The 14171-nt window shown below is 39.4% G+C and overlaps 3 protein-coding genes across 3 annotated transcripts; all 3 read right to left on the reverse strand.

Moving 5' to 3' along the window:
- Nucleotides 1–50: 50 nt before the first annotated feature.
- Nucleotides 51–9849, reverse strand: NEPG_01643 (atypical/PIKK/TRRAP protein kinase; the record flags this gene model as incomplete). The annotated part of the gene is made up of 1 exon (XM_013204017.1): nucleotides 51–9849. The coding sequence occupies one exon, from the start codon at nucleotides 9847–9849 to the stop codon at nucleotides 124–126; it is 9726 nt and encodes a 3241-aa protein (XP_013059471.1). The 3' UTR covers nucleotides 51–123.
- A 129-nt stretch (nucleotides 9850–9978) lies between these two features.
- NEPG_01644 (uncharacterized protein) lies at nucleotides 9979–10264 on the reverse strand (the record flags this gene model as incomplete). The annotated part of the gene is made up of 1 exon (XM_013204018.1): nucleotides 9979–10264. The coding sequence occupies one exon, from the start codon at nucleotides 10262–10264 to the stop codon at nucleotides 10013–10015; it is 252 nt and encodes an 83-aa protein (XP_013059472.1). The 3' UTR covers nucleotides 9979–10012.
- A 1103-nt stretch (nucleotides 10265–11367) lies between these two features.
- On the reverse strand, nucleotides 11368–12926 carry NEPG_01645 (uncharacterized protein; the record flags this gene model as incomplete). The annotated part of the gene is made up of 1 exon (XM_013204019.1): nucleotides 11368–12926. The coding sequence occupies one exon, from the start codon at nucleotides 12924–12926 to the stop codon at nucleotides 11427–11429; it is 1500 nt and encodes a 499-aa protein (XP_013059473.1). The 3' UTR covers nucleotides 11368–11426.
- Nucleotides 12927–14171: the final 1245 nt, after the last annotated feature.

A 14171-nucleotide genomic window follows, 5' to 3' on the forward strand; every position in this document is an offset into this window, starting at 1 on the left:
ACCATACTGCACATTATATACAGAGAAAGAAAAGGAACAAATAATTAGTTGGTTTTATTTAAAACACTGTTTAGGGTCAGCGAATTATCATCTTTTAGTCTATTTTCTAGAAATACATGATTATTACATCCATGGATGCCACTGTGGGTCCATCATAGAAAGCCTTTCAGGGCTAGTTGCGTTTCCTATTAGCTTAATAATGCTCATTGATGGCCCTTCATCCATTCGAAGAAGCTCATGGACTTTATGTCTAACAATACGCATGCTGTTCTCTGCGTGCTCTGGGCTTTCCTCTTCTCTTGCTAGTACATCCATATAGCGGAGCAAATATGTCTTTTTAGAAAACACCCTTGCCATGTGGTACATTGTAGTGAAGAATGGTCCTTCAAGGCCTGCGCGCCCTATTATTCTTTGTATGTTTGGAGTTAGCCGGAAAGGAACCTCTTCAAATGACGCCTTGTCACAAAATGACGGATAGAAGTCTGTAGAGTATACCTTTCCTGTGCTTTCTCCAATAAACACCCTAGAAGGCATTCTTGACCCTATTGAAAACACATAGGACAAAAAGCAGTGTATGCTGTAGGAAATAGAAACAGACTTTCTGAAATAAAAGAAGTCACTCTGCAAATTAAAACTGTTCATAAAGTGGTTGTAGATAAGGTCGTCTCCCATGGTACCACACGCCTTTAAAAACATTTTAACCCGCTTTTCAGGGTCAAGTGCGTCTGTTTCAACCAGAGGGCCGGGATTATCCATACTATGTAGATCCTGCCTGCACTGGAATATCATTTGGAATACGTTTTCTGCTCCCATGTGCTTATATAGTATATCATTAAGTGACTGCATTGGCTCGGCTTCTATGAATATCTTTGTCTGGTTGTTTAGAGAAACAATCTTCTTAATCGGTATGCATCCTCTTCGCTTCTTTATCTCAACAGTTTTTGTGATTGATGCATTAAATAAAGAAAGTGCTTGAATAAACCGCTCTTCTCTTCTCGCAGTCTTGCCAGATGGCATTTGCAGAGATATTGGATACACTCTCCCGTTGTTTCCTCTGATTGTAAGCTCTCTTAAACTCATTCCGCCTCTTCTTTTTATGTATATGTCTGGCTCAAACCGGGATATCTTAACCATCTGTGGCGCTCTGTCTGATATGTCCACATACTGCCCAAATACCTCTATATCATCATTTCGCTGGTCAAAGTCCACAAGTCTTCTTGATATATTTTCAATACTAATAGACTTAGGGTGCGACAGCAGCAATCTTTCCATGCTCTTTTTCCATACTAAAAGTTTTTGCGACAGCTCAAAAATACTCTGCGGCGATACGCTTTCCTTTAAAAAACAAGAAAAGTCTTCATCAAACGAGCTCTTGTATTTCTGCGCCAGGGAAGACATTCCAATCATTTCAGATATCTTCTGTATTGCTATTAGCAAGGATCCATTTTCCTTTGGCTCTTTTCCAAACAACTGCTGCAGCGACTCTGACAAAAGAGCTGTGATTAACCTGTAGAACTCTTCTTCTGCAGAGGCTCTTAGCCGCATCGTAAAGCTCTCAACAATTCCCTCAATGTTAATGCACATCAGTGTAAATCCGGTCTTTAGGAATGTCCATAGGTCTGAAATTGGCCCTTCTTTTACACCACTTCTTCTCTCCTCCTCCAGTGCATTTCTTATAGGGAAATAAACTGCCTGTGGATATATGTGCGCCACCCTTGAGAGAACAGATGCTGCCATTAAAGATCCGCTTCCTGCTAGAATTGAGACAATCTGTATAACAAACGGAACAAAGCACCAAACATCTATTTCTGCAGCTGCTGTGTCGAAAATCTTCTCAATCTCTTTGTTTGCCGGCTCAAGATCCATCAGTGAAACTATTTCCACAACCGCCTTTCTTGCCAATGCGCCAGGAGATATTGCTATAGCCTGCATAAATGCATTGACCGCATTGGCTCTGTTTGTTTTGCTGGATAGAAGCCCCCAACGATACCATACTTTGGCATTGGTTGGATGAACCTGCACTGCCTGTGCATACACTTTTGCTGCATCTTCCAGCGCGCCTTTCTCTTCTAGCAAGGTCCCTCGTAGCAAAAAGACTCCGCTCTTCTGGGCTGGTGTAAAGTAGTTTAAGTTTGTCATTCCCAGAAGATCTAGCCCCGCTGCATACTCTTTCATCTGCAAGTAGCACTTTGCATGCTCCTCTAGTTTCATGTATGCATCTGATATCTCAATATTTGGCAGAGTATATATGCTATCAAGATTAGACAGCGCGGCTGGTAATATTTGGTGCTTTCGCAGCGTTTTTGAGAAAAGATTTAGAATATGCGCTGTTTCATGATATCCTCTGTACTGTAGGGTCTTCTCCTTTGTTCGCCCATTCCATATGGATGAAAATACATGCGTTCTCCATCGGACCAGCATAGACCAAAATGACACAGAGGCCCACTCAAATGGAACTCTTTCTTTCCACGCCTGCAGTATTCCCGTAAGATCTCTTCTTAAATCATCTGATCCATTTATCTGCCATGACTCATTCATCTCCACCACTATTTGGAACCGCTCCACCGCGCGCAGCTGCCTTGGCGACAGCCTGGGATACTTCCCTATCTCTTCTATTGTAGATGTAACAATTCTGTAAAGAGACTGCTCGGTCTCCTGTGTTTTCTCCCCAATAATGAATAAATAGTAGAATGTCTTGTCAATTAAAGGTATCCCGTCTAGCAGGCCCTTAAAGGCCGTTCTGTCTGACTCGATGGAGAAGTCTAACGAGTGCCACTTTGCCTTGGCTGTTAGGCTGGGATTCTTTGTTGCTACGCCTATCTCAGATAGAAGGTCCCACTGCTGCATATGCTCTGCGCAGTCAATCCACTGCTCTTCCCAAATCTTATACTCAGACTCATTGTAGAGAAGAACCCCGCTCTGTGCCTTTGTCTGGATGTCTTCGTATGCTGCTTGTGCAGACTTAATATCTCCAATCTGCTGTAAAAGAAGAGCCTGCACAGTTTCTGGATAAAACGCAGAAATTCTTAGCTGCGCTAGGAAGTAGTCTTTCTCTTCTATAGCATTATAAATAGCTGCTGTTTCTAGCTTGTCCTGCAGAACATGCGCAGCTGCAGACCACGCACCAGTGTACTGCGACACTTCAAGAATTCTACATGCTTCACACGATTTCTTCTTTTCATTTTCATTTTGCTCTTCAGTAAATCCATGCAGACATTCGCTTTCTGACTTGCTCTCTACCGCGCGTATTGGAGCATAGTTTGATGCACTCTGGCAAAGAGTTGAAATCCCAATGATCATGCACTCTGCAGTTTCGGATATTCTGGGCACTCCCAATTTACCTAGGCGCACAAGCATATCTTCTATTCTTGCGTGCAGCGATGACTTTATTCTTTCTGGCAAATACTCTATAATTCCTGGAAGAAGAGACTTAATAATCTGCGATGCAGCCAATTCATTATCATGCAGCAGAGACAAAACACAGCCCATGACAGACTTCTTTGACGCCTTATACTTCTTAAACTCTTGGAAAAGTGCTGGAAGAGATCCAAATGCGGCATGGCCTGTAATCTCTTCTGGCGCATTCCTAATATCTTCCTCTTTCGACAACATGCTATAGGGCTCCGCAAACTCAAGGCCACTCAAGTCCCAGAATGCAACAGTCTGCAGCGAGACTACATCAAACATTCCTAAAACCATTCGGCAGAAGGCAGGAAGCCATGTGCCTTTTTCAAACAAGTCCCACTCAAATGTGCTCAGATAAAGAAGCCGCTCCTCGGGTATTGATGATACGCCTTGGTCAAAGACCTTGAAAAAATCTGATCTAATTCTATCTGAAGAACAGGAAAGACCTTTAACAAACAGCGGCTGTAACCCGGAAACTATGTCTTCTCTGTGCATCTGTGGATCAATATATGCCGTATGCACTAAACCCAGCCTTATCTCCTGATACTCTTCTGACTCCATGGCTAGCAGAACACTCTGCTTTAATGCCGATGGCACATTCGGGCTCTGCACTATATTCACAACACCCTCAGCAGTTTCTGAGTATCTGAACACCTCTGGATACTTTGATAAAATCTGTGCTAGTACTGTAAGAATCTCTGTTGTTGGATATTTCAGAGCAAGCTTTAGCCCTGCTGGCAAAGTATCAGATAATGTGCTTGTTCCATCTTTCAAACTCTCTTCCAGCATGTGCATTGCTTTCTCTGCAGGCTCTTCTCCATTAAGCAGCTCTGCACACATAATAGCCAGCTTGGGGAATATTCCCTTTGCAATCAGGCCCTGGAATATTTCACTCACACACTCTTTATCTACCTTGGCTGCCACTGGAATAATCTGCTCCAATGCACCCATGCCCTCTTCCACCAGACAGGCATTCACTGCCCCTCGTAAACTAACTGCAAGCGCTTTACTACTCTTTCCTATCTCAGTATATAGTGTGGCTACTGACTGTGGATGTATTCTATCTGCTGCTATTAAAATAGGCCGGTCATAAAACGGAAGCGCGGATATTCCCTCTACTATTTCTCCTGTCTTGTTATGGATATAGTACAGCACATACGAGCTTGTTAAAATTAACGCCACACCATCGCATATTGCACCCTCTTTATACCAAACAATTGATGCCTGCAGAAGAAGAAGTGCAATCCGCGCGCTTCCTGATGTAAACAGGCGCTGTATCATTGTGCAGACAACCGCCTCAATTCCCGATCCCGTAAAAAGCTCCGGCACCTTCACAATAGCAGGCAAGAAAATATACAAATGCGTGCGGTAAAGCGTGTCGTCTTCCAGCGCAGAGGATATGCTTTCAATAAACGGCTCTACGCCATATCGCTTTAGAAGCGACACTATTCCTTTAATTGCATGCTCCGCATACTCTGGGTGTGCTGTAATAAGAGGTAAAAAGGCATCTGTATTTGGCCGAGGATCAAATTCAACTAAGAATGCTGTAATTCGAATTGCATCTACTGGCTCTAGTGCCTCAAGCTCCAGAACCTGTGTCAGATACTCTGCTATTCTATATCGATCTGCGGACTCTCTAGGGCTTCCCACCCCCTCTCCAAGACTTGGGCTGTTTCCTCTTGAGTTCTTTGCACTTCTCATAGCAGACCGCGCAGATGCTCTACCCTGCGGCTTCACATTGCTGTATGCAGGTTTATTCTGCTGTAACAAAGAGGTTGGCCCATCTTTAATAAGTATCATAGCCACTTCAATTCTCCAGGGAGGCATTCCATCCACACAAAGAATAGACTTGTCCGTAATCAATGGCTCAACTGTCAAAAGAATTCTCTTCTGCACTTTCGGGTCTATCTTCAGTATTATCTCCTTATTAAGCGAGTCCATGAAAAGCGCAAGCACTAATTCACTATCCTCCTGTGGTCTTTTAATTGGCAATGTGCGCAGCTCCTCCACTGTGTAATACCGAATGAATCCTTCCACAGATTTAAAGCTCCATTTCCTCACAATTCTCTCAAACTCTGCATCTCCTGTTGTTTCTCTCCATATATCAACCATTCGGTCTATACTATCTAGCGTAAACGCCTCTCCCGCTGCATCTGACAGCACATACTGCCTCCACGTGGATTGTGCCGACACTATCATTGAATGGTTGCTTCGATAGTGCCCTCCAGACAGAGTTCCGCTGTGCTGACTGCCCACGCTTAGATTATTCATTCTAAGAACGCTACCTGCCGAAATCTCCAACAAATGCCTGTGCAATATATAGTATGCTGTGTCGTCATCATTTGCTAGCCTAAACAAAAAGCTTGCTGCCATTGGCCTATTTGATAGATACTCGGATATTCCCTTTCTTTTCATTTTTGGTGGTGTGGTCTTAAAGTGATGCACATACGTCAAAATAGACCGCGTGAGAAACTCGCCTTCTGGCAGATGCGGCGTCTTTGCAAATATTTCATAAATCATGTCCACGATCTCCTCGGATAGACTTAGCCCAGGCCCCTGCTGAGTTAGTATTTCAAGCAGACTGCTTGCAAGGCCTGTTTTAAACAGCTCCCGGTCTAGACTCTGCAAATGCAGAAGCCCTGGAATAACTGACTCAACATTCTTTTTCTGCCCTATTGTATTAACAATTGGCACTAACCACGTCTGTAGCAGTTCTCTTTCTGGCTCCCTTCCTAGAATATACATCTGTCTTAGTCCATCCCGGCACACGTCGCATATTTCTTCCTCTTTCGAAAATAATCCCTTAATTAGCATTTGCGATATTTTCATTAACAGATGTATCGAATTAAAGTCAGGCGAATTTGCTGCTGCCACAAACAACTGTACAGCTGCTTTTTTCAACTCAATTGTCCCATTTGGTGATGCAATGATTCTGAACGCCTCTCCAATAAACCTTTCCATCCGGTCGTCTATAGTCATAAGAGGGGGCCTCAGGCCAAACAAATATCTCATTATTTCCATGTTTCCTATCTGCACCCCATCTGGCAAGGCTCTGAGTGGCTTGCTAAGAACTTGTGCAAGAATCTTTTCTTTTATTGGATGCAAGAATGCAGAAGCATCGGATCCAAATAGCTCTGCACTGTAGTTCAAACACTCTCTAGCAACGCTGCGAACCCTTTCCAACGGATGGCTCAGCTCCTGCGCAAATGTAAATATTAGCTGCATAAAGTACTCTGACTTCGTTGGTTCTGCCTCAACAGCCGGATCATGCGTGGTTCTGCATATATGGAATATCCCCTCCCTCACACTTTCCACAGTATTATATCTGATTGATGAAAGAGAGAAGAACAGAGCCTTTACTATCCGGATTTCTTGATACAACAGCCAGTTGACGCCTATTTCCAATGACTGTGTCATAAATAAAATCCCCTGAATACCGCATATTTTCTCTTCATCGCTATGTGCATAGCAGGCCGAGCAGAATGAGTGCAGTATATTATAGAAAAGAGTCATTTGTGAGGTCTTTTCTCGTGTACCACATATTTTAAGAGAAATGTTATACATCGTTGCTAGCACTGTTTGAGCCACTCCCTCGGTGCTGGGATGGCCAAATGCACGCGTTAATGCAGATATTAGATGAAACACATCTACCCGCACCCGCCTCTGGAACTCTTCAAAGTATATAAGCTCAAGTGACTTGAAAATCGACACAAACGAATAAAGAGCTATCAGCATTTTCTTTGCCTCCACCGCGTTCGCTGATGCCTGCCCAGCTATGTCGCCGTCCACGTCTTCAGTTGCTGCGCATGCCTGTTCTCCGCCCGGCAGCGTTCCAACATTGTATATATCAGTAACTGTTGCTATTGTGTTTTGTATCGGGGCGCTTTGTTTTTCTCTGGGATCTGCTGCGCACTTGAACAGCGCGCTGATTAGCTCGCACGGTATAGTAATACCCTCCTGCTCTGCAACCCACTCCTCATCTGCTGGATTAAAGGCGCCCGACCTTACCTTGCTGTGTAGCTCCTTAAAGTCGGCATTTTTAATTACCTCCATCTCCCTGCTCCACACTCTTAGAATAGTGTCAGAAAGCTCATCCCACTTAAGAAACATATAAAAGTAGTGCCCCACAAGCGCAAGTGCCTGCTCCTGGCTGCCCGGTGCCTCGCCAGAAAGAATCTTTGCGGCTTTCATAAGTATTTCTGAAATTCCTATTTGTATCCTGTCTGTTTTCCCCGGAATTATAACAGTCAGTGATGACTTTTTCTCATCTTTGCCCGATGCTGTCACATTAAAAGACGTGCTTGCCTTTCCAGACAGCTTTCCAAGCAGCTTAATTGCCATCACCGAACTCTCCTCCTCCTGCACAAGATTTACTAAAGTAGTAAATATATTGTCAATCTCATCACCTAAATAGGATATCAAAAACTCCGAGTTCAAGTTGTCCACACACATTTCAAGAATCTCCATGGCAAGCACAGACAGCTGGTTTTTTAGACACAGCGCCCGAACAAGAACCTTTGACATCTGCCCCAAAAATGGAAGAAGGCCTGATATCTTTACTGGAATGGTCAAAATTAGCTCTACTGGCTCAACTCGATTTGGATGGTGCCTGATTATTTCCTCTATCTTTACAAAAAATCCAGGAAGAGCCAGTGCCATCTCTTTATGCAGATTATCTAGCTTTTCCTTTCCTGCCGCCTTAAATAAATCCTTCACTATTTCTAGTGTGTACAGCAGTCGCTCTTCTGAAACTAAACACTTCCTAAAGATCTCTAACAAGTTGCCGGCTACTACACTCTCTATCTCCACAGTGTGCACTGCAAATGATGTAAATATTTCTCTGAACCCAAGAATAATAAATTCCTTGTCTTTCTCGTTGTGCGCTATTTTTAGCAGCTCTCGCATGATTATCTCAGAAAACTTCCTCGCAACACCCGCATATGCCAAAAACTGCCTCCAAATAATAAACATGTCCTTGTTCTTCTTTGTGCTGTTGAAAAGTATTTCCACATTATCTAGAAGCACCTTCTCAAACAGCGCTGCATCCAGATAAAAGAAAATTAGCAGAAATTCGCATACAATGATAATATCTGATTTTTTCTCTAGGTCAAAATGGTTGAACGGCGTAAATGCAATCCCTAGATTATTTGACAGCTCCTGTACTTCATACGGGCTGAAGCATTTTAAGGAAAACACAATTGAGTTTGAAGGAATGTTCTGGAACAGAGAAAAGTAGTGCATTGTGTTTTTCATTCCTCGTATTATTGAGCGCAGCACATTCTTTGTTTCCTCAGTCACCTTCAACTTGCTGTAATGCCTAAATGCCGTAACAAACGCGCTGTAATTCATCCGTATAAAGAACCCCTTCTCTGCTATGCTTATGTTATCACTAATAGTTGTATCGTTTATCTGCACTAATACATTCGCACACAGCTTGTTCAGCGTGTGGTCTGTTGACTCACACATAATCTTCGCGGCCTCTCTGCACACTTTTAATGAAAGATGCCTGTGTGTAATATCCCTGAACATAATCAAAAACTCTGTAGACAATGTAAGGCCCAATAACTTAAGCACTGGGTTCTTTGGCCGTAGCAGTATCCCATCCTTAAGAATTATTTCTGAATATGAGGCAAAAATACGTTTCTTCTCTGTCTTCAGAATACTTAAGTGGTGGTATATGTCTTTCTTAATAGTCACCGCATCATCTGGACAGTACCCCAATAAGAATATGCTTAGTTCCGGAATAAAAGAAGATAGTGCTACTATTTCCGGCGGATTGTCCTTAAGAACACTCATAAAAAGCGAAATTATTTGCGTAAGAGTCGTAATGCACTGTAACTTTATGTTTTCGTTAATAAGATATAAATTGATAGAATCTGTCCGTTGAATGAAAAACAAAACAAAAGACGAAAGAGCCTTTGCTAACGGCAGAAAGTTCTTTATAAACTCCTCTCGTGATATCTGTGTTAAAAATAAAAGCAGAATAATCGGCTCGCTGCTCAATAAAAGTGCCCTTCTCGTTTCATTCTCATTCTCTGACGAGTGCAGGTCATTCGTCAGATTCATAAAAAACCCTGTAATTGCTGATAGAATCTTTATATGCTGCTGTGCCGTTGGCTTTGTCTTCTTAGTGATCTCAATCAAACACCTGACAGCAAGTGATATATTGGTCAGTGCCTCCTTTTCTACTATATCTATTAGCCTATCTATCAGTTCAGACGGAATACTGCTGTTTATTCGGATTCTTATAAGAACAGACATGGTCTTCTTCTTATCTTCCTTTGTCCCTGCTAGACCCTCTATAAGTAATGGAATTATCTTATTGGTCACTACATTGGTGTCCTGTACGTACTGAAAGAAGTACTCGGTCGCTCTCCAGTTGTATAATATATCAATTCTATCTGATAGCAATAAATCCTTGTTGTGTATCTCTTCTATCTTCATTCTTCTTACTATTTAAAAATTTAAAAATAAAATATAAATACATAATTGCCTCCAATGCCTTTCAGTCATTTGATTAATGATAAAACAAATTTTATTTTAATTCTTGTTTTATGCGAGTTTAATTCTAGGTCTATTTATAAGTTAGTCTAATTTATATACGTGTTTATTTTGTTTTTCGTTTTTGGAGGATTTCTTGCATGGAAAGATGCTTCTTTTTGCAGTGAACTGTCTTTATTGCTGAACCTTTAATATAGCACTCTTCTATTTCTTCTGATGCATTTTTTACTGCATTTTTCATGTGGATATTCATCCATAGGTCGCATTTATGAAGTGTTCCTGTATAGACACTGCCGCTTTTCATTTCTATTTTTACTTCATGCCCTCTTGCTATTCTTATGACTGTGAGTGGATACATAAAAATATTCTTAAATAGTTTTATATTTATTCTGTACTATGTATTAAATAAAAGTGTGGTTTAATTGTATTTTGAATAGTATTATAAATAATTGAATAACTGCGGCTATATGTATTTATTTATGCACTAGCTCTTGTTAATTTGTTTTATATGGCGCAAGTACTGTTTGTTAGATATTGGGCTGTATACCACAAAATATAATTGAAAATATAATTTTTAGTTGTTCGGGTATACTACAAAATATAATGGATTGCTTAGTAAATATGTGAATTGACATTGTTTATACAATACACGGTTAAATTAGTAATAAAACAGAATAGTTCATTAAACTCGAATTTACTATTCGGGCTATTTCTGTTTGGCATGTTTAATGCTTGGCATTTTATCTGGTTATTTCTATTACTTTTAAACCAAACACGTATACATAAGGATATTTAAATATTTTTAATATGGACACGTTTGAGTTTAAATTAGTAGAAAACCCAGATAAAAACAGTAAATACACAAACCACATAAAACGTATGAAGATATTTATAGCATTATGCATTCTAGCCAGAGCATGCGTTTATTGATTAATTATCACACAAAGCACAAATTATAATTCGGGTTACAATATACCATGACTAGAAATATTACTATAATAAATAACAACAGAAAATTACATAAGTTGTATTTCTAGGTTAAATATGATTTGTCTTATAAAACACTCTTCTTATAACTTCATGTACCAACCCGAAATAAGCAGTATATTATTAGTATGTAATTGTAGTGGTTTGGTATATGTAATATAGGCATGATTTATTTTAAATAAAATATTATTTATGCCTTACAGTATATATGTCTATAGTCTTAATATTTATTTAAATTTTAGAATATTTCTTGCTATAATAATATTTTGTTTTTATGCTTATATTCTTATTATAAATAAAATATTCTAGCATACAAGAATTTTTAAATATTTTAAATTTATTGTAAAGAATAAATTATGTGAACTATGCATAATTTATTATAAATAAAATATTATTTATGCCTTACAAATAATTATAAACCACAATAAATCTATATGGTTTTTATTAAATAGGCTATAAAAAACTTAAATAAAACCGAGCATTTAGACTTATTCCTTATTAATAAACGATAAAATCAATTTATCATTCAATAATTAAAAGGAAATACTTTCTCCTGGGTTTACTACCACAAATTTGTTTTCTCCTATTCCAAGGTTAGATCTTTCTTTTATAAGATCTTCTCTTGGCTGTAAGAAGTCTTCAGATGCTCCCATATCATATGTTCCCCAATGGATGGCCATGGACTTTTTCGCACGTATTGAATCGTGTATAACAAGTGCTTCCTTGGGAGAAATATGCTGAGGGTGCATGAAATTGCTTGGTATGTAGCAACCTATGGGGATTAGACCCATATCAATGTTAAACCACATTCCTATTTTAATGAACTCTTTTCTGCACATTCCTGTATCACCAGCGAAAAATACAGACTTACTTTGGAATTTCTTTTCAGTTGATGATACGCTTGTAACCCATCCACACCATAGATCTTTAAATGGATCGAGTGCTGTGCGACCACTCCAGTGCTGTGATGGTACGCATGTGACCTTAAGTGTGCTTATATTTCCATCCTTCTGTGTATAATTTCTTGTTACACTTTCTCCCCAGTTCATATCAACTATATTCTTAATTTTGTAGCCTTTAAGCAGTCTGTTAATTCCTTTAGGAACATACCATACTGCATTTGGTGATTTTTTGTTAATACCTTCAATTGCCTTAGAATCGAAGTGGTCGTAGTGGGTGTGAGAAATAACAACAGCATGCATTTCAGGAAGGTCTTCTACTTTGCATGGAGGATCAACATATCTCAAAAAAGCTTTCATTTTTACCGGCATAGGCGATGCAGTAGGAGAAAAAACAGGGTCTGTAATAATGTTTACTCCATAAACGCTTACTAATGCACAAGCATGCCCCAGCCATGTCACCTCTGCAGTTTTTTCTACTTGTTTAGTGTATTTCTCTAAGTCTGATATAAAGACTGGTGTCTTTACAGGCACCTCTGTTTTAAGCTCCTCCTTTGTTGGAAAGACTACCTTTTTGTTAAATTTAAACCACTGCCACTTAATAAGCTCTATAGGATTGATAAATTTTGGTGCCCATGTGTCAAAGCTCTTAGGATTGCCGTATATAAATTTACCAACAACAGGCTTTTCAAACGCCTTCTCAAAATCAGAAATTGCTTTCTTTTTTTCTTCTATTTTTTCTTTAATATTACTTAAGTCTTTTTTAACATTAATTTTATCACAAAGTATAACTCCTTTGGCAAGAACAGAGTCTGACTCAGTATAAACGTATATTTTTTCACTTAAAAACCACCGAGTTGCTTTGTTTGGATAAAAAAATGCATATTTCCACATAAGATCATTTGATGTGAAATAATCTTTTGTATACGCTAAATTTTTATATTCATTCTGTTCTATTTTCTCAATTTCAGATTTAAATTCTGATTCACTTAATCCATGCACATTATTTGCTGGATTATTAGCTTTATCAAAATTGTTTTCTCCTCTGATTATCAATAAAGACACTATCATTATTATAATAGCTGTTTGTACGCTCTTCATTTTTCTTATTAATATTAAAAAACTTTTAATCATTTATTTATAATTTTTTAACTTTATTGGTTGCCTTTAAGGAGATAATTTGACTAATCATAGGGCCATGCCAATTAACCAATATTATGTAAACAAGATATCTTGCTTTTTTGATAAAATGTAATGTATCTAATATATCAAAACAAATATCTTACTGTGATAAACCACTCCTCAATTAACAACTTAATATAATTCCAGAAACTTTAAAAGTGTAAATTAAAACGATTTTCAATTAAGCAGAGCACTGATATAAATGACAACGACAGAACTCAAGACACCGCCACGCGATTATACCGCATCCAGCCGTGCATTCAATAAAGGAACACTCAGTTATTCTGATATCCTTTCTCGAGTTGACTATTACCTCACTCACAACCGGCTTCCGTAACGGGAGCGCGTCATAATGAATTCATTAATAGTTCCAGCAATGGGATTAACTGCAGAAAGTGAAGGCAAGGTAGCACGAAGAGTAGAGCATTGAGGTAGAAGAGAAGACCAAATATAACTGTCAATCATAAACATCATCGTGTATCCACACTGCAATCTAGAGGTCCAAGAACAAACCAACCTCTTTCAAACCATGGCACTCACTAAACTGAAACATCCAGAGAACCGTCTAGAATTCAAGGTCTGGCAAGAGAACCTCAAGAAAATAGCAGTATATGCAGGGCTATCCGTAGACCTTAAGATGATTGTCAACACAACGCCATATCACCAACAATAGCTGGTACAACAGCGTTAGGACAACTTAGCACTTCTACACCTCTGGCCGATCTATGCTCAGATATTTTCAGACCGTTCACAATTTCCCATGACAACAAGAAACGATTCCTCATTACCGTTACCGACCGATGCACACGATGGACACAGGTTTAAGCGACCACAACTATCACTGCAGCCAAGGTTATCAAATGTATGGAGAATTGGACCGAACAACATGGATGTCTCGAAACAATATTACGTGACCAAGGGAAGCAATACATTGCACAAACAACAGTGGACTACTTTAAACACAAGGGAGTAAGACAGATCAACAGTACACAGTATAAGCCAACAGGAAACAGTATATCCGAACGTATCAATCAAGATATCCGCTTCATACTGGCGCACTTCAAGAACACTACGATTACTGAACTAACCACCCTTATTCATAGACGCTTGAAATATACACACCACCATATCTTACAATGTACACCTTATGAGCTCATCCATGGCTTGAATTGCATAAAAACAAATAAACAGTAAGTT

Source organism: Nematocida parisii (genome assembly GCF_000250985.1).
Source record: "Nematocida parisii ERTm1 unplaced genomic scaffold supercont1.4, whole genome shotgun sequence".
Taxonomy (NCBI): domain Eukaryota; kingdom Fungi; phylum Microsporidia; genus Nematocida; species Nematocida parisii.